The 21,633-nt window shown below is 35.3% G+C and overlaps 2 protein-coding genes across 3 annotated transcripts; one reads left to right on the top strand and one right to left on the bottom strand.

Annotated features, from left to right (window-relative positions):
• Window positions 1-23: 23 nt before the first annotated feature.
• On the bottom strand, window positions 24-11,222 carry LOC138328036 (heat shock 70 kDa protein 12A-like). Of its 2 annotated transcripts, XR_011209153.1 has the most exons (7): window positions 11,075-11,222; window positions 9,056-9,411; window positions 8,328-8,552; window positions 6,692-6,848; window positions 3,593-4,643; window positions 1,469-3,112; window positions 24-666 (listed from the first exon to the last, which is right to left on the bottom strand). XR_011209153.1 is itself a non-coding variant. In XM_069274622.1 (6 exons), the coding sequence occupies exons 2-6, from the start codon at window positions 9,374-9,376 to the stop codon at window positions 3,097-3,099; spliced, it is 1,770 nt and encodes a 589-aa protein (XP_069130723.1). In that variant the 5' UTR covers window positions 9,377-9,411; window positions 11,075-11,222; the 3' UTR covers window positions 24-3,096. The 2 variants fall into 2 exon arrangements, 1 of the variants encoding a protein (XP_069130723.1); XM_069274622.1 differs by having other exon boundaries at window positions 24-3,112.
• Window positions 11,223-14,851: 3,629 nt separating this feature from the next.
• LOC138328034 (uncharacterized) lies at window positions 14,852-19,220 on the top strand. Its single transcript, XM_069274619.1, has one exon. The coding sequence runs from the start codon at window positions 14,926-14,928 to the stop codon at window positions 16,426-16,428; it is 1,503 nt and encodes a 500-aa protein (XP_069130720.1). The 5' UTR covers window positions 14,852-14,925; the 3' UTR covers window positions 16,429-19,220.
• Window positions 19,221-21,633: the final 2,413 nt, after the last annotated feature.

Here is a 21,633-nt window from a genome sequence, read left to right as displayed (position 1 = left end):
AATTAAAAACAAAATGTGCAAAAAGTGATAAACATAAAATAGATTTATTTTCATTTCATTGTCAAATATAAAATAAAACACGCTTGTATATATCGCAGAAAAGAAGTCATTAAGATATGCATTAACATTAATTTATAATCATTGTAAAAAGGAAATAATCTGTACAATTAGATGATTTGTAGCAGAGTTCTATCAATCAAAGATGACATTCACATGTAAATTATGCAACGATGAATTTTTAATGTAACATGACTGAGAGTACATAATTTTACATGTCTAATAGAATGCATATCAATTCATCCACACGGAACTAAAATCTGGTCTACCTATCAATACGATATCTGATCTGTTTTGTCGAGAAAGCATTTCTATTGATGCCGTTATTTACCAGGGTTACATACAATTAATATAGTTTGAAAAATTCATTGTTATGAAGCTAAATTAGAATTACTGTAATTAAACAAAACTCCAATTAATGACTTTACAATTTCTTTAACTATAGTCTTAAGTATCCACTATCGTTTATTATTTAGAAACTTCCAACAAAATGATAAGTCTTAGAGGATTTTATATATAAAAAATATCACTGTTCCTCTGTTCAACAATATGGGGACTATATTCTTCATCAATACAAAAATATTCTTCAAAGGGATACCACTGACAATACTTTTATCAAAATATGATCTAGATTATTCTAGGGCACAGACAAGACCATATATTTTAAAAACAACAATAAAATCGTTATCACAACATTTGCACCTCTATTTAATTTGCTCTCTCGACGCACGGATGACATATCGGCAACGGAAGCGGATAAGCTATTACATTGAAAACATATAAATGTATACTGCGTGAAACCATGACAAACATTAAATGACTAAAATGAATAATGAAGCGCATGTACATATACATGTAAAATATCTTCCAAATGCATTCATTAATATATATGTACAAACTTAGTGATAAAATGTAACAGGTCACAGTCAAATGCATGTAGTTAGGATATGTATGAAATGTTGGTAGCAGCATGGAGTGAAAAATGGCGGAGAGTCGACCACCGACCAGACAAAAGCGGTATTAGGTAAAAGCAGTGCACTGGTTAGGGTGATAACCGTATTCCATATGAAATATGACCAAGGCATACTGACCTGAAATACACGGGCACCATATTTATAACATAGCTGATGAAACAGTCACATGCGTGTAACATGATGATAAAAAGGAGCTATTGTAAACAATACTAAGCAAAGTAATGGAATACGATGCGTTTAATTTTATTGAAAGAACAATGAAGTAAACTTATCAGAAATACAGCATACTATTCATATGGAAAAATATGTTGATAGACTCAAACTTAACATGCATATTTGTACAAAATTGGCCAAACATGAGTAAACAACATTCAAACAGGTACAGAATATTAATACATTGTATACAAATAATAGGTACAGAGTATACAAAGAATAACGTTAGAATATTCCTGATTGTATGAAGTAAAGGGCTGGCCCAGATGAGTAGTATTTTGATTTTGTGCTAAGTGCGCGGATCTTTTTTTATCATAGACTGTAGCAGTTTGCATTTTTGTTCAGTATACATCATAAAACTGGATATGAATGCTGCTATCGCGTCGCCTAACATAAAATCATATACACACACTGGTGACCGTAAAATATTACGGTCATCAAAGATGGATGTAGCGAAACTTACCGATTTCGCCGGCATCGATCATTTACAAAGTGTATAAATAATAAGTATCCGCTGCATACCTGTACATATAGCTACTTGAATAGTATTCACGGATATATAGGTGTGTGGCATCGTTTGCCCTACAACTTTCATAAAGTTTTTAAAAAAAATCACACCGCGAATCATGTTGATGGTGAAATGGTATTTCATACCAATCATAATTAATATACAGCCAATAACAAAACAACATACATGTAAGCAACTAGTATACGACACATAACAAAAAGCGGTTATAAAATTTGCTTTCAGCAACTCAACAGTTACACATAGAAACATTTTACGTGTTTAAGAAGACGTGACACTTGTAATGCTATAATTCGCAATCACAGGGTACATATATTCAGTACGTAGCAACCCATTAGATCCGCACCTTCCCCGCCTGCATGTATATGACAAACAATACTATTTTTTAAATCAACGACCCCTCCTGTATTTCTATGACAACCAATGCCTATTTTAACACCCCATGTCTTTACATGACAGCCACTGTCTATTTGTGACAACCATTGTCTTTATACGACAAGCATTACATAATATAACAGCCCTTGTATGACAAATATTATACATTTTATCCTCTCCCGGCCTCATATTATGTGTTTGCCTATTACATAGTTAGCTCTCTTGTGGGTAGATATCCATTGTGACTTCACTATTTTGTGGGCGCAATCCACGTCGTTTCGGCGAAAAGTATGACGTTACGCTCGCAAACATATAGCGTCACAATCTACTCTGTAATATGCAAAAACAAAATACTTATACTGTATACCAATCTATGACAAAACTGTATATTTGCAACGTCCCCATATTAATATAACAAATATTACTTATTCTACATCATAGATTATCATATACATATATAAATGAACATACAAAATTGTATATAAATAAAACACCAAATTAGCTGACAAACAAGAACATATATTTGTCTCGTTCACTACACCAGATCGGCCCACCAATTGCATGTCTCCAACAACACCTTTCACTGATATATTGTTATATCATACATTACATTGTATACATATAACTTGATACATTGATGAATTGATTTATGCGCTTAACCGTCCTAGATCCGGTTATAATTGAGCCTAGGACACCGTATTATTACATAATGAAAAAGTTCATGAACAATTTCTCAGACATTTCCTAGAGTCCTATATCTTTGGCCTGCGCTTTTGTGTTGGAATTGTACATGCCATGTATTGGAGGATATCAATGGCACAACAACAAATGGGAGGACTGGGTGGAAGTAAAGATTCCACATATTACAACAAATTATGATTTTCCTTTAGGCGTAGATATTTGATCCATTGTACCACGTTGCCACTCATCACCGTACTGAAATCAGCATCCCTATATTCCTCCACCACTGAAACCAAAGCAAACTTGTGGTTCAGTTGTATCAGAGCAATACATTTTATCCTTAGTAAACAAGTGACGTTGGCTATAATCGGTCGCAGATAAAATCTACATTTCTTAATACATGTATTTTTCTTAATACATGTACCAATATAGAGATGTATAAATATCTAAATCTTCTGATGAATCGATCGGGATAAAATAACTTTCAAGCTTAAGACAGTAGTTATGTTGGTTGAATTTATGAAAGAATTTACAATGCATATATGACTTTGAACCTTATCAAAATCACTACTATCGACGTGCCAACAAGCGTATACATATATGTATGACAAATTATATTCCGAAACACAACGAATATGTAATAAGTTTTGTAATATCATAGAAAGCAGAATTACGATCCCTTTCAAACAAATCGTTCGTTTTCAATTTTTTCATTACCCATTAACATAGTTTATTGAGACTACATTTTGTTAAAGAATGTACTTACAGAAAGTCAAAGCGAGCCTCATACAGGGTTCCAGTAGCCATGTCTTTTGCCTGCACGTGAAGCTCAGTCTCTCCGAATACAAGAGTCTCCTCGACCTCCACTGCTCCTTGTCGGTGTGGATCTAATGGAACAGTAAGAAGACCCAATCGTGTGCACCCCTCTTCATCTACAAAGACAGGGTCCCTTTCATTTGATACGTACACTGTGCACTCGAGGGTGGCCTCGTCAGGCTTCAAGGCTTGGAACACTTGGGATTCCACGTGTCCAGGGGTTACCTGCTGTCCTATCTCTATATACTTGAAGAACGCGTCCTTGCACCTTGCAATTCCGTTGATCATTACTTTCTTTTCGGGAGGATGACGCTGCGGATCAAACGCTGGCCAACTCTGTATTCCGTACGTGTGGCGGGCGACTCTGCTACTGATGGTGCGAGGGACATGACCAAACAGCACAGCTCCCTTAAGTACTGCTAGACCTGCCTCATCTGGTACGATTATCCGTTTATTTTTAAACTTATCACGGATGGCGGCTTGAACAAGTTCACAGTCAGCAAACCCCCCTACCATAAGTACATTTTCCACGTCCTTGAACGATTTTTCATTCAGTATGCCTTCCATGTGTTTGATGATGCCATCTATAGTTGGTGTGAAAAGCTTTTTGAATTGTTTATTAGAAATCTGAAGTTTTTGTTTCCCCCAACTGACGTGCTCTCCAAATGGAGATGACATTACAGCATTTGCCATTGATGTCTTTTCTTTATCCTTCTTGACAATATCTATTAAAGATACAGGCATTGTTATTGATACTTTGGCCGGTTTATCTTGATATATTGCTCTTTTCTTTGTTTCAAATTCACGGAATAGGTCAATAAAATCGTCCATGTGTTCTTTTTCAAGTTTCTTCATATTTTTCTCTCCAGTGATTTCACCCAAAAAAGCACTGAATGCATCGTCAACGGATTTCCCACCAAAGGCACCCCCTGTTGCTGGAAGAAGTTCCCTAAGCGTGCCATCGTAATGTCGCTGGTGAACGGTAATGTCAGCAGTTCCACCTAAGGAAATCGTCATAACCATTTGTCAGAATTAACACAAGGTACATAGAGTTGCATTCAGAATCATGTACTGAACAGTACGAGTCAATCTACAAATAATTTCTTTTTAATTAATTGAGCAATTGAAATATTTCTTAGGATTTAATAACCTCGTATATATCAACATTATAGAATATATACCTATTCATCACGTATGTCTCAAGTACTTGTACGATTTGCAATGAGCGATATAAACAATTATAACAATTATTATTCCGAATTATGATATCCGTCATGAACCTGAAATAAATCACTGATCACTGTAAAGAGCCAATTTATTCAAAGACTGCATTGGTTTTTGTTTTTATTTTTGAAATTATCGCCAATCAGTCCTACAGCAGTATATTGCAATGCATTGTCATGTATGAAAAGTATCTTCATTTACAAAAGAAGCAAGTAGCAACTCACAAGTTCATGTACATAGTAATTATGTATTGTCTTTATGATTCTACCAGGAGTCTAGCACAGTTACGAAATATATTCTATTCTAAATGTAGTCTACACTGATATCAGACTTGCATAATCCTATATCTACCAGATGTGTGATCAGTAATTTTCATGGCATCAATTAAGTGATTTGCAAACAACATGAAATTTAACCATATTTTTTGTTGACTATTTTTCAAACAAGTCATTTAATGAATGTAAAACATAGGTTTATGTAATGAGTTTCTTCATACATGTAGTTATGAGTCAAAAATATTTAAACACACACATATGTCTTTTTCATAACAAAATCTGGTTTGAAAAACCATCAAATTGTTAAAGTTGTGTGTACCATATTTTTTTTACTCATGAATCAAGAGAGCTTTTAATATTTTATTTACCATAAAAAATGACCAATGTTTTCAGGATTGCAATACTTACAATGCATAAGTTTAAATTTTTCAAGTATAAATAAGAGCTGACATTTACATCTACAGGGCAGTGAAATGAGTACATTTACAGCCATGAAGCCAAGTTTTGGTTTTCAGTTTCGCTGTTATGTACAATGTTTTGTATTTTAATAATTTTGCTCAGGGTTTACTTAGGTTGCTGCTAGTGAATGCATGTCCATCATGAATACTCCAGGGGTTACTATCGCTATTGTTATATCCACCCCTGGAATATTTCATGGCAAAACACTAGAAAATACCAGATAACAAAGGTATAGTTTGGTGTTTTGATTATATCAAAAGGAATGAATAACATCAAACTGTGATTGACTGTGAGGCTTTGAAGTTCAGCATCGCTGTAACCTTCAAAGAAAGTCTCTGCAGGCATGTAATTGGTCAGTTTGTTTTTCTAATGAACTGCCTTTAGTTTTGCTATGAAATATTCCAGAGATAGATATAATGACATCATCAATACTCCTAGAGTATCGATGATGCATGCCCAGCATATGTTGCAAAGTAATGAATGAACTTGCTTTACACCAGACTTTAACAGTCAAAAATTGCAGCACGAGAAATACACTTTTCAAAATGCCGGCTCTTAAAGTGAATAGTTGGGCAAAGAAAACCAGTCTAAATGCGTTCATTGGCCTTCCAAAAGTTCTCACATATTAATACGACAGTCAAGTTCTAATTAGTTTCCCAGTTCTGACCATTAAAGTAAAGAAAATTTGAAAGCATTGAAAGCGAGGCTGCATGGAAATGTAACCACGGACATAGAGAGCCGGGAGGACGTTTTAGAATTTCCATACTTTAAATTAATTTCTTCGTACGCAGACAGATTTTGACGAGAGATTTTATTTTTCCATTTCATAAGAAATTATACTGGATACATTCACACCATTTTTACCGACTTAGCTATCCTTGCCCGACTGTTCACTTTAATGTATTGTTGATTTTCAGGTGTGGCAATGTACACATATGTAAATCTTGAAGTTGCTTCATTTGATACCTACATATAATATGCATACTTTAAACATAGAAAATATGAATAAATTTCACAACAATTCTTGTCTGATTACAAAGTTTAAATCAAAGCTAAGATTGTCAAGTTGTAGACATCAAAAGTTGAATTACCTCCTAAATCCACTACCATATATTTTGTCCCAGATTTTGCCACTTTGAGAAAACTTTCATTTCCGGCCCCTGCTCTCTCAACTGGCAGGTGTTGACAAAAGATGGAGGCTGCTTCTGGTTCCAAAGCTATTGATAATTGGGTCTCCTTGATGCCTCCCTTGATTAATGATAAATAAGTTACACTGTAATTAGCTTTTCCTATCAAATCTGAACAACAATAAAAATCAGCATGTGATTTTACAATGCCTGCATCTTGAAAATCATGATTGAAGCTAGTATTCAAGAAATTCCATTCTTTGATGGGCTAATTGGCTTAAAAACCTATTATGTAAGGTCTTTGGCATTTGTTTATTAATTTTGTCAATTAACTAGAACTGATGAAATGAAAACTAATCCAATGGATAATCCCCTCCCTTGCTGTAACCCCTTATTTGAGGCCAATCTAGACCATGGCAACTAAATGTTCTTCCGTTATGCTTTTATGGTAACCATTATTTACAGAGGTGATGTGTCAAATTATAGGCACCCATATGTTACACTTATTGAACAACTTTGAACAAATACTGTGTATAATGACCTTTTATATGCTCATCTTAGTAACTGATCATGGTCTGAAAAACTATTGTGAAGTTTCATTCAAATTTAACTAGAAGTTTAGAAGAATTTTTCAGTATATTTTTTAAACTGTGTATATAGCTACCTGGTTACTATGGGAACCACACTTTTGGCAAAAAAAAACCCCAAAAAACCCACTGCATACCATCTACACAGTAATAATAATCATGGTCCCCAACATTGCTGTAAAGTTTCATTTAAATTGACCTTGGAGATAGGAAGGAGTTGTGGACACGGTTTTCTATAAAAAACATATGTATAGAACATAACATGGTTACAATTCCTTACTAAAAATGTATTTGTGGCAAACATACAGCAAGTTGTTGTTGCAGCAAGTGTTTATTTCTGTAATGTAATGGAGTATGGCAACCAAATATTTAGTAACGTTTGGTGGGGTGTGTATAATAAGCATAGGGTATATTATTATTTATTATATTCATATCCTCACACAAATAATGTAAACAAACAGTGATTTTTCAGGGTATTTTGGGAAAAACATTTTTGACACGAATTGGGAATTTTTAATCACAAAAAGACAGGTTTTAGGAAAAGATACCCATTACTGAACATGGTGATATAGGTAATTAAATATTGTAAAACAGTGTTAATATTTGATGTAACATTATGGACCTGTATTGTATCAACAAAACAATCTTTTATCAGGACAGCTTTTTTTGTCTCAGCAGTTTGATTTGGGAATTTTTCATTGTAATTGGGGGAAAATATAGGGAGGTTTAGCATTGGGAATGGGGTCGTTTACCAACCCCAGTTATATAAGGAGAAAAATCACTGACAAAAGATATATATCAAGATCCCAACACCTTGCCTAGAATGAATAGAAATCTATAAACACGCCCTTAGAAGGAAGATACAATTGTATATACTGGATCTCCAACTCTGAAATGATTTTTAATATGGAGATTATTGAGTGTAACACAACTGGAATATAATCTAATTAAGTTGACAAGCATCATCTATCAAATATAAATGAAACCATGCATGCATATTAAAGCTTGCTTACCATTTTGGCTGCTTCTCGCATGAATTGTTTGGCTTTGTCGTCCCAAATGGCTGGGACAGTAAGAACATACTTGATGTCTCTATCATCAATTCCTGTCACCATTTTTTGTATATTCCCCATCAAGTCATCTTTTAGAAACCTTATGGAAAGAGAGAATACTTCTAACGCTGTTAAGGTTCTATCATCACCACCAACAACTGCGACTGTCGTGTTCCTATTCAGGGTCTGCAAATTAATAATATCTACATGTATACAATCATGAGGACTAACCCTTTTCTTCTTTTATACAGAAAGGTTCCTTTAAGTAATGTAATCCACTAGATATACATTACTTAGCCTGTGTATACAACTTAAAGGCCGGGTTGTCTTATGTTTCCTGCCGTTGTCCTAAATACCGCGCGATAGTCGAATATTACTGCGCCAAACGGCAAAACAGAGAAATGAATCTCCACAGTTATCATATATTACACAGGAAATTTTGCATATGTTTGGCATTGATACCTCATCTTTGGCCATTAGTATATATTTTCTTATGCTATAAATGTTTTTAAAAAACCTTTAAATTTCGTTCCAGAAAGGTAGTGGGCAGGCCTTTTAAGACATATATATTTCTGCAACTGAAAGGGCTAGATATATGATTAATTTATGTAAATGGTCATCATTTTATTGTAAATAGGAATCAACAATATAAATAATCAGAGGTCATTTAATGAAGTAGTTCTGCTGACCTTGTTATTATGAAGAACCATCTTAAAATGATGGAAAAAGTAGTATTCATGATGTTCATCATCCTCTGCTAATTGTGCAAAATTATTCTCAGCATCATATCCAAAAGAGTTGAATGATTTGTCGGGGTTGAGAAGTAGAGCTGTCGGTGCTTTGTGAGACATTAAAGACCTGGCTCCTGCATTCCATACATTTGCATTTATTTTAAGTGGCTCCTTTTGGAAGTCATCTCTAGCAGAAAAGGCATATCCAGAATACGTAGTACCAAAGTCTATGGCAGCGACAAAGAGATGTGTGGAAATCCCTCCTCCTGCAGCCGCCATCTTGTTTGTTCCAGTGCAAGATCAAAGCAACTGCCCTGAAAATGAAAAATATTGTATTGTAGTTAGGTTATTAAGATTTTTTTGAGCATAAAAACCACAGCCAACAGAAGTAATGAAGTAAGACAGGGAGATGTGCATTTTTTGTATTTCTGTTACCCAACACCGTGTAATTTGTCAAAAACAAATCACCGAACCAGCATATTTGGCCGTTATAGCCAGGTTTACAAATTATACTGATAATAATTACTATAAATTGCGAAAGAAAATACCATAGAATACAAAATCATCTGGATTATTTATGTATCTTTTGAAATAGTTAATTTCATATGTTACACTCATTTCTATTGGTTAGATCTTTTAGATTATTTTTCCATAGACCAAAGGAATTGTATGTAAAGTTATATGACATCATATATGTACACAAAACAGTTTTGCGGGGAACTTTTTAAAGCGGAACAGTCATTGGCCAAACTGAATTATTGTATAAGATATCACTGCACCACAACTCAATTTGTTTTATTGCAAAGGTAAGTAAAATCATGGAAATTTATGCCTAATTAGTACCTGAGTGAATTATCTGAATTAAATTGTAAGCATTATTCTCAATATCTTTTGGAGTTATGCAGTCATAGACAAAAAACAGACAGACATTCTTTTTCATAGACGTTTCGAGTCTATGAAGAATGTCCTTCCGTTTTTTGTCTATTAATTACTTCATAACCCAAAAAGATATTGAGAATAATGCCTTAAATATTCAATTTTTATTGTTAGATATTGTATGAATATTTGCCGATGTGACAAAATAAATTTCCTTTACTAATTTATTCTATTGTATTCAAAGTATCATTTAATTTTATTATTTAATGACTTACCTGGGGTTAAAAGATACATGTCATTGACTCAATTGGACAAATTACGCAATGCATTTTGGATAAGTTGAAAGTGACGTAAATTTGTGTTTATGTCCTTATATAGTGATCAACTGGAGCTGTGTAGTCTAAATCTTGTGCACCCCGTTAAGTCTAAACATTGTGCACTCTGTGTTTACCTGTAGTCTAAACATTCTGTATCCATGTCTACCTGTAGTCTAAATATTGTGCACTCCTTGTCTACCTGTAGTCAAAATCTTGTGCACTATGTGTCTACCTGTAGTCTAAATCTTGTACACACCGTGCACGTATCTACATGTATAAACGTTTTACATCGATTGAGAAACAAGTTATACTGTATAACAACTTTTGTAAATTACTCTCGATGGCCTGGATGTAAGCGTGGGGCAGGTGACCCCGTGATCTTTCCATGTCCGTGCCGGGGATCGAACCCCGGCCGGCTAGGTGAAAGGCGAGCGGCTTAACCGCTACACCACCCGATCGCCCGATCACCCTGTACATGTATACCTATAGCTAAACCTTGTCCATAATCACACCTTTTACTTCATGTTTCTGGTAATACAAGTACCCATACGTTGTATTGTCATAATTGTAAATAAATCAGACTGTTAAGAATCTACTCACTGTCAATGGCCAGGTTAATATTACATTGATAGAATAGACCTGATCAATGCATCCCGGAAAATGTTTATTTACACATACACTAGGCCTATTTCACCAGTTCACGGTTGCCTACTGTGACACTTTACATCACAAAAACAGCAATGACAGTGCTCAATTACCCTCATTCTTATAATTATTACATTACCTGCCGATCTAATAAGTAGTCCACTACAAATTCCAGGTGGAAAGTCGGTCAGTGTATAACAGGGTATCGTTAACGTTTTGCCATGGCTGATCCGAAACAAAACGAAAGGAGACACTGCGCATGTCAATCGGTTTAGGGAGCAATCCATAATTTGATATAATGAGGCACAAAAGGGTTATAACGTTTGTACACAGTTGGTTAAAAAAAATTCGTGCTAGGTCCCTGTGTACATACATATATACCGTATGTTTCTGGAAATTAATGGTAAAAATTTAAGGGACTTGAATTTAATTGTCACTCAGTAAACGTAAGAAATGAAAGTTTTAACATAATCAGTGACATTGATATTATTTATTTTGAATTATATATAATAGTACAACATTTAGATATATCATGCTAAACAAAAAGAGATATTCTAAAGAAAAATATACATGTACATGTACATGTAAACCCGCAATGTACATGTACAAAAAGTGCCAAATCTCTATAACTGTAGTAAAATGTCAAAAACAAATTAATGTACCGATTTTTAGCGGAAATGACACATTGTATAGTGTTTATTGAGAGAAATATTTGGATCAATATAGAAAAAAAAATATCAGGAAAAAATGTTTTAGCCAAAAGTTTTATTGAAATATAAGTAGCACTAATGTTGAATTTCTTATTTATCTTCTTGATGAAAAATAAATCAATGTAAAAGAATAAAGATATTTTAAAACAATTTATCTAAATTATTTTCTTAAAAGTAAGATATATCCTATTTTTGAAAGTTTGCCATGCCAACAAATTAAATGGTACTGCCGTGTGAAATTTGAGATCATCATTAGATAATTATAGACTAGGATACTCCGGCTACGGGTACTCCGGCTCTCCTCCACCGACAAATCTGACAAGTCCTTCATGATGCGTTAATTCCGCGTTAAACAAATAATATACTTGTTGATTTCACAGAACTCCCCGGGGGAAGCAACACTTATTCTCACAGAACTCCCCGGGGGAAGCAACACGTATTCTCACAGAACTCCTCGGAGGAAACTACACTTTTTCTCACAGAATTCCTCGGAGGAAACTACACTTATTCTCACAGATCTCCTCGGAGGAAACTACACTTATTCTCACAGAACTCCTCGGAGGAAACTACACTTATTCTCACAGAACTCCTCGGAGGAAACTACACTTATTCTCACAGAACTCCTCGGAGGAAACTACACTTTGTTCTCACAGAATTCCTCGGAGGAAACTACACTTATTCTCACAGAACTCCTCGGAGGAAACAACACTTATTCTCACAGAACTCCTCGGAGGAAACTACACTTATTCTCACAGAACTCCTCGGAGGAAACTACACTTATTCTCACAGAACTCCTCGGAGGAAACTACACTTATTCTCACAGAACTCCTCGGAGGAAACTACACTTATTCTCACAGAACTCCTCGGAGGAAACTACACTTATTCTCACAGAACTCCTCGGAGGAAACTACACTTATTCTCACAGAACTCCTCGGAGGAAACTACACTTATTCTCACAGAACTCCTCGGAGGAAACTACACTTATTCTCACAGAACTCCTCGGAGGAAACTACACTTCTTATTCTCACAGAATTCCTCGAAGGAAACTACACTTATTCTCACAGAACTCCTCAGAAGAAACTACACTTATTCTTACAGAACTCCTCTGAGGAAACTACACTTATTCTCACAGAACTCCTCGGAGAAAACTGCCGATATCTAAAAACAGGGTCTAATTAAAATTAGACCCTGTTTTTATATATCGGCAGTGTATTTTCCTCCGAGGAGATCTTGAAATAGTGTAGTTCCTCGAAGTTCTGTGAATAAGTGTAGTTTCCTCCGAGGAGTTCTGTGAGAATAAGTGTAGTTTCCTCCGAGGAGTTCTGTGAGAATAAGTGTAGTTTCCTCCGAGGAATTCTGTTAGAATAAGTGTAGTTTCCTCCGAGGAGTTCTGTGAGAATAAGTGTAGTTTCCTCCGAGGAGTTCTGTTAGAATAAGTGTAGTTTCTTCTGAGGAGTTCTGTGAGAATAAGTGTAGTTTTCCTTCGAAGAATTCTGTGAGAAAAAGAAGTGTAGTTTCCTCCGAGGAGTTCTGTGAGAATAAGCGTAGTTTCCTCCGAGGAATTATGTGAGAACAAGTAGTGTCGTTTCCTCCAAGGAGTTCTGTGAGAATAAGTGTCGTTTCCTCCGAGGAGGCTTTGAATGGAAAGAAAAGTCCAAAACTAAAGCAAAAATTCAGTTAAAGTGTATATTTTGTGGCATTTCTAATGACAAACCTCAATTTAGTTCTCATTTTAACAAAGTCACGTATCTGTTCTTTACCAAATTATGATGGTTGACTGTAACAATTATAACTTTTCTTTGAGTAAAGATAGGAGCCAGCCCTTTTGGATTTAAAAAGTAGAGATATTTGCCAAACAAATGACAATACATAAAAACTTTGTTTTCAATTTTCAAATTTTATGTTTTCATTTCTGAAAATATGCAAATTAGTGGAGAATGAACGTAATACATGTAATTACGTGTATGTATAACCCAGGGCGTATCACGTGATCAGTGTTATACAATAATGAACTATGGTGAATATGAGTAATTTCCACGGCTCGACTGAGGACATATTTGTTACATTTTTTTCTTTCCAACTAAGGTGACCGTTTTTATGAAGACGTCCTAGAAATGGGACTATTTAGACACTTTGAAAGTTAGACGGGGTAGATGTTTTCCATCCTTTGTGTGTGTATAAGTACAATGTAGAAGATGATTTTTACCAATTTTTTATCTAGACCCTTAAAACGTCTAAAATGGTCTATGGGCAGTCTGGTGGATCCATAATTGTATAATTATATAAACTGTAACTAATTCTCAGATCCCTGTAAACTGTGTGAAAAGAGAAGAAGAAGAAGACGAAGCGCTGGCCGCCGTCGTCGATCGTGTATGAATAATTCCACGGCTCGGCTGAGGACATTTGTACGCATGTATCGCCGTCATCTTGACGGATCGCGTTCCAGGTTATGACATCATGACGTTCGTTTTGGGGGGATTTCCATTCCCGCTATATTTTGAAATCGATACTCACCGGAAAACATGGTCAGTCTAAATGGGATTTTGAGAACTGGTCACGATGGCCATAGGACGGCACGTGCACCCTAAAGAACTCAACGTATGGGCAATGGAACTCGCAAAAGGAATATTTACTCAAAAATACAAATGAAAACACCGAGTTGATATGCTATTCAGGGTACATTATGGTACATGTATATAGCTTATCTATATATTAGTATCTGCCATGTCGCACTTTCGCAACATAGTATATTGACTATCGTGTGATTATAATATATCATAGGGGGCCAGTTCAATGAAGATGGATGTTGTCATACATTTTTTTTGTATTTGGTGGATGGACTGACGAATATACCTAACAGCTAGTCATGTGATTTTTTCAGAGACTGTTTTATAGTAAATATCCTGATGTTTTTAATAAAATTTCAAATCTGATATTTATTATTTATTTATATGATTAGAATCTTTTAGGTATATTAATCAGACTATCCATAAAATAAAAGAAATATACGACAACATCCATTTTCATTGAACTGGCTTCCTGTGAATTATGTGTAAGTCATTAAGAACACTGAGGATTCAGAGCAAACATTGTACATACATAATGTAATAATAGCGGAATACGGAAATGGCATATTAACAGTGCGATGTTTTCCTGGTAATACGTCGTAGTCAAATCCCAATCACCTCACTATGAATGTAGCCTGTATACCGAGTGGTAATCATTGACTAGTATAGTTGTGATTATTGTCTACAACCACAGGTTTTCGACCATTGATAAAATGGCCGCCCAGGTTCCAGTCGAGGGGTGTGTCTATCATTCTAGAAATAGCTTTGTCTATGTCTGTGAAACGTGCAATAATGAACTCATTTGTATTGACTGTGTGATTGATCGGCATTACAAACATGACCTAGGCAAATTAAAGGATTACATGACAGAACAGACAAAGCAGATAAAACAATACGAAGAACAACTTTCAAAAGTTGACATTCCAAAGTTGGAAAATGATATCAAAGAAAATGAGGAAGACTTCCAACAAAGCAGTAAGGAGTTTGAAGAAATGATCGACGAGATCAAACGCCAAGGTGATCAGATGAAAAAAGAGATCGACAAATTCATAGATAGGTTAGTGAAACTATGTCGCGATTTGGAGAAGATGAATGAAGAGATCACCGAGAAAAACAATGTTCAACTAAGGAAATGTTATGATGAAATGGTGCCGCGACTGGACAGATATCGCCAAGTGCTGACTCAAGGTACACTTGTTGATGTCATCAAGCTCGCCAAGGAAACCCGAGACACTGATTATATTTCACCTGTACTAGGGACCCAAGGAGCCTTCAAAACAGCAGCTTTTGAACCTGGAACTATCGATACTAGAATCCTGGAGGGGATGCTAGGTACGATGATCGTTGACGGATACATGACCCCTCTAAGAGCTACTGCAAAAACATCTACTGTTCAAAAACTCGAAAAAACATTATCTTGCACTGTTTGCCGACCGTGTAGTTCAGGTGTTGGATTTTGGTTATCGTTTTGGAGGGAAGAGAAAGTTAGCAGAGTAGACCAAAAGGGTAATACCGTGGTGACTATCAATTGCAAGGCTGAAGTTCGATCGATCGCCGTCTCGCCGACGACAGGGAGGGTATGGTTCTGCGTAAGGGGAGACAAGAGTATCCGAGAGATAACATCTAATGGTAAAATAGTGACACGATTCAATGCAGAATCTTTCCCGCGGTGTTTGTGTATCACGCGTGATGATATGGCAGTGGTGGGGACAAACGACGGGATACTCTTGTACCCTCCGGACGGTCAGATGGTGACGGATGAAGCGGATCGTGTCTGCAAACAGGAAGCAGTAGTAGCTGCCCATCACATGTCGTACTGCGTCACTTCCGGAGATGTGGTTGCCGCCGATAATGACGGCGTAACGTTTTCTAGTTATATAGATGGTAAAGAACCATCAGCCCAACCCAAAGTTATTGTGATGGATAGAGATCTGAAAATTAAATTTCAATGTCGGCACATTGATGTTACAGGTGGACCAGCCGAAGAAACTCAAAAGGCAAAGTTCTACTCCGATGATGTCTGTTTTGACGAGGCTGGTGATGTCCTTGTATTGGAAAGGGTCAGCAAGTCCGTGCACCTCATTGATGGGAATAATGGTAATTTCCTTCGGACGGTTTATACTTCTGATGGAACACCGTGGTGTATCGGCTTACAGAGTGATGGTACTCTTTGGATAGGAAAAGGTCGTAAAACGGAAATTGTTCAGTGCAAGTAGTTCCGACAGTGTATAGTTTTGTTACATGGTCAAAAAAGACTGTTTTGTGTAAACTAGATTTCACTTGAATGCGCAAAGGTATCGACGTCCTTGAATGCGATATTTGATGGCCTTACCAGAGTTTAGAAATACATCTATGGCCATAATCACGTGACTTGTACAAATGCATTGTAGAAATCTTTGACATGCTCGTTAAGAAGAGACAATTCTTAAATATCTGAGCAATTCATTTTGATCATTAGGACATATTTGGATACTGTAATGCAATGATCGGATAACACTATGCATGTGTGGACTTTTGAAAGTGGGTGACTAAAGTATGGAAACCTTTTCAACTGTTTACTATATGAGCATCACATATTACAGAAAAAATGTTGATCTGTGTAAGATACTTAAGTTCACTATTGAATTGATACAATTAAGTTTAAACTTTCTCTATTTCGATATACGCATATGTTATACAACAAATATAAAATGTTACCAAGTTTGAAGAAAATCGGTTAATATCTATTACAGTTATTGTACGGAGGTGGCAGAAACTGACTTTTTTTTAGGCAAAGGGCCATAACTCCGATGAATAAGGTCCGTTGAAAGTCGCGATCGAACGTGGCCGAGTCCTCAAGGCATATATTCTTGTTACCAAGTTTGAAGAAAATCTGTTACATTTGTTACAGTTATTGCACGGAAACGAAGTGTTACAGACAGACGGACAGACAGACAGACGGACAAACTCAAATTAATAACCCCTGTTTCTGAGAAAGCGGGGAATAAATATAACGAGTGAAGGTTGCGTCGTCTTATTTCATCAAATCGACCACATTCAAGTAAAACATGTTTGTTGGTTTCGACCACACCACATATACATAACGGAGATGGTACAACATTTTTGGCAAATTAATAACTATTTAGAGCACAGCACTCCATTTTTAGTCTTGCATGATATATTTGACCCTTGCGAGTACCAGTACTGAAATAGGCAGTTGTATTCTGTAAATGCTGATGATTAAGATAAGTTTTTAAGGCAGTAGTAGAAGGGTTTGAGCGAACACTTTGTGGTAGATTATTCCATTGGTTTATAACAGAAGGAAAAAATGATTTTTGATAGAATGAGGTTTTACATAATATAGGTGTAATAAATGTATGGTCCGAATATCTAATTTCTCTAGTTCATGAGGTATGTTTCCCCAAATTATATCAATGAAAGGTATATATTGTTCGGAGAGTGTTCCTTTCACGTTTGAATTTTAAAGATAGCAAACGGTTTAGTATTGGAGAGACTTTAGAAGTTATATAATTGACATGATCTGGTCAACTTCCATTAGCGGAAAATAGACACCGAGATGCTGATGAGAGTCGACACTGATAATAGGTACTTGGTTCATATGAAGGATGGGGGTGATTTTGGCGGTTTCGTTTCCTACTTATTAAAACAGTTTCGGATTTATTTGGATTGAAAGTAACAAGCCACTGCCTTGCCCAAGTGTTAATTTTCCCAGGTCTGATTTTAGTATGGCATGTGTTGTTAAAGGATTTTCTACAACCATATACAAGGGAGTTTCGCTCAAATGCTTTGATTGTGGTCGATTTTAATGTAAGTACTCACTTCCTTTAAAAAATTTCATAGTGATCTTGTATATTTCATATGAACTATTTTTTAAAATTAACAATTGTGTATGTGGAATTTGTGATTTGACGTGTATGTGCCGATAATTACAGTAATGAGCTCGAGTTTATACAGTTATATAGCTCACTATATGAAAGTGGTAATAATAAATTAAATAACACCACATGAAAAGAAATAAGAAGGTACTTATAATGCTGGCAACGTCAGTCCAACAGTTAATGTGTTTAAAATTCTTCACTTTCCATCTTTGACACTCCGGGGGTTAGTATCATTCTGTTATATTCACCCCTTAACTCTATCATAGAAAAACTGAAGGCTCTATATGGGAAAACAGATGAAATAGGAAGTTAGGTCCTTTAATGTATATACACACCGAATGGTGCTCTTCAATGTGTAAGTGTAGGTCAATACTATCACTTATGTTCAATTTTGTTGACACATCAAAACTGCGTTTTTTTGGTCGCCTAAACCTAGCCGAATCAAATTAGAATTTGAAAGCGGGAACTTTTATTTTGACACGGCACCTGCCAAGGGTTGCAGGTAGAGTATCGGACTGAATACTCTTGGCTGGCAAAGTTGACTACACATGTACATATACATTTGGCTTCTCGGAATTTCGTGTTTCCTCAAAATGAGACACGTTATATGAAAAAAATAAAGGACGTATAAAGAAAGAACAATATATTCGTTCATTCGGTGGTTTAGCATATATATGAAGTTTTGCTACTGTAAAAGCAATTTAGATTCCTTTTCCTTTCCTCTATTATTTTTGATATCAGTTATATGTTTACGGATCTTGATAAGATTACAAGGATCTTTATGTTCAGGTTTCAGTCTCGTTGAAATCTCGTTTCAACACTGATCAAAGAGTATTTCTGATATTTTCAATAGAATAATTGTCTATTTGTAGCAAGTTGTCATGGATACAAAATTCATTTGGCATAACATTAAAGTTCCATGTTTTGCAGAATCATTTATAAACAATTTTCAAGAAATGACCAATGTGGAGGCAAGTTTGACATAGTGAACTTCTTCGCTTTGTAGAGAGGCAAATTTTCTCGTTTTTTTACCTAAAATCACTCTAATCGCCACTTCCTGAACAGTTTCAGTTACACCAAGCTGATTTTTGCTATAAATCTTTTCAATGTTCACTGTGATGGAAGTATTAATAAACATTTAAATTTGAAAGTATCACCTATTGTTGTTTTATGTTCATTGTACTATAAAGAAACATGATTTAAGAAACAGAAACCTTTTCTTGGAAATATATATTCAAAACAAGGTAGCCATTATAATTTTTTCTGTAAAGCGTTGATTCTGTCAAATATTGTGAAAACAGGGTGGTTTTATCTTCAAAGGCGTTATGGACTGTAGATTCTATAACAACGAGATAAACAAACTGGTTGATTGTGTGTTATTATTAATTTCTTATGCAAAACACTGGTTTTGTCAATTCTGCAAACATTCAAACTTATCATACAACTAACTTGGAAAATGGGGCTTCAACTTGTTGTGTGTATGGTTAAAACAGTGAAATTCCCGATAGAATCACACATTGCGTCATTGACAAATAGCTATCTGTGATTCACAATAACATTAATCACCCCATATGATTTTCATTCTATTTTTAACTTTGATATGAACTCCTATTCCTCAAATTCTATGCAGATCCTTAAAAATAAAATTTTGTAAATATTTATTAAATGTAAATTTTTATATTACGGCGATAAAACACATTATGAGATTATGCTCTAAATAAATCTATTTATATAATAATTTTAATTATTTTTACTAATTTTTATATCCTAAGCTAGATTGCACCGCTTGCTAAAAATTTAGACATTCTTTTCAAAACTTTGAAGAATAATGCAAAATATAAATCACCGTTATATCGCCACCCGTTACACCTAGAAACCCGCGTATCGATCGCCATGAATTTATTCAGCCTCGGATTTACTTATCTAAATACATGTAACGTTACACCCATTATACAGCCAAACTCGCCTTCAGCAATCCACCATCACATTCCCAGAACAAACCATTAAAATAGCACTATAGAATACCTTACCATTAGCCAAAAATAAGACTGACTTGTTATGGGCAATTATAAAAGTATAAGCGGGGTTTGATGAAGTGTTTCAGTCTACAATATTCCAACAGTATGATAATCGATCGATATTATCAGTTTGACAGCACAAAATTTATGTCATTAATGGAATGTTTTACTGAAAAAAAAAGTTTGTCAATCTTTTTAAAAAAAAATGTGAATTTGGTTGCAAAGTCGGCTCTTGCAGGTTAAGCATCAGCTAAATTAAGTGTAGAAGTGTGAAATGAATAAAACAAATATTAAGAAAATCGAGTTTGTTTAATAATTCTTTAAAATTTGTGCATTTGAGATTTTGTTCCATAGTCGGCTCATGCATGTTCAGCATCAGCTAAATTATGTGTAGACGCGTGAAATGAATAACGAAAAACGTCATGGATGTTTGTTTTTTTTTCGTTTATTTAAAATATGACATAGTAAAACATCCATCCAACGTATTAAAATTTAGCATTTTTTTAACTTTAAAAGTGTTTTATAAAACATTTTGATTACATTAATTGGAAAAAAAAGAATTTTATGCAAAGACCTCCCCCTAAACATATGTTAGCTTGAATAATCGTTTTCCCTGATTAAACTGCACTGCCACTTAATGACAAACACAAGTTAGTATTGTAAACAATATTATAACTAACAATAGTTGGCTACTGATCAACAAACAATCACTTGGTGTTTAAACACAGTTTTTAGTTTTTGTTTGTTTGTTTGATTAATTTACATCATATTAACAGCTATGGTCATGTAAGGACGGCCTCCCATGTATGCGGTGCGTTGCATGTATGTTGTGCGGGGTGCGTGTTTTTGGGAGACTGCGGTATATTCATGTTGTGTCTTCTTGTATAGTGGAACTGTTGCCCTTTTGATAGTACTTCATATCTACCGCATTGATGTACAGTGTACAATATAATAATGTATACACGAGACGATGTGCATAAATGATAAAATGTAATTGTTCGGGGAAAACGTAAAAGTACTTTTGAACATCCTTTGTTCGATAATGCTACGTAGAAGATGACAGGAAATGTGCCCACCCCCTGTATATCCGTGTTTACAATCATCATCAACTGTCACATGAACCAAACGGATGATGGTATACACTGTACCGTTAAACAGCTCTTTTCACGTGCATCAAAGGACTAAATTACCTGTTCTGCTCTATTGTCTCCAGATAGTCCAGGGGTGTAGAGGTCGTAAGTGATAGGAACCCCTGGAGTATCGAGGATGTGTTCATGTAACTTAAATTTATATGACATGGAACGCAATTTATAGAGTCGATAAATAGAACAATGCGGAAAGTTGAAATCTGAAACCGTCACGGTAGTTGTTAAGAACAATCATTTTCGACACAATAAAATTGTGACTTGTAGATCAATACAACCGCGGACAGATGGCACGGTAGTGTTAAAATATTAAAATGCTAAAGGGTCCTTCCAACGTGTATTATCGTGTTTAGGTACAAACCATTAGGACGTAAATCAGT

This window comes from Argopecten irradians, chromosome 7, assembly GCF_041381155.1.
Source record: "Argopecten irradians isolate NY chromosome 7, Ai_NY, whole genome shotgun sequence".
In the NCBI taxonomy this organism is placed as follows: Eukaryota; Metazoa; Mollusca; class Bivalvia; order Pectinida; family Pectinidae; genus Argopecten; species Argopecten irradians.
Note: the sequence above shows the minus strand (reverse complement) of the source record. Positions and strands in the feature narration are given on the sequence as shown.

What these genes read in the sequence shown, in the direction of transcription:
- LOC138328036 (XM_069274622.1), bottom strand. Translation starts at nt 9,376, where the DNA reads ATGGCGGCTGCAGGAGGAGGGATTTCCACACATCTCTTTGTCGCTGCC. An exon ending in TGGTTCTTCATAATAACAAG is followed by an intron (nt 8,553 to 9,055) that starts GTCAGCAGAACT and finishes ATTAATTTGCAG; the next exon opens with ACCCTGAATAGGAACACGAC. An exon ending in TATGGTAGTGGATTTAGGAG is followed by an intron (nt 4,644 to 6,691) that starts GTAATTCAACTT and finishes CGATTTCCTTAG; the next exon opens with GTGGAACTGCTGACATTACC.
- LOC138328034 (XM_069274619.1), top strand. Translation starts at nt 14,926, where the DNA reads ATGGCCGCCCAGGTTCCAGTCGAGGGGTGTGTCTATCATTCTAGAAAT.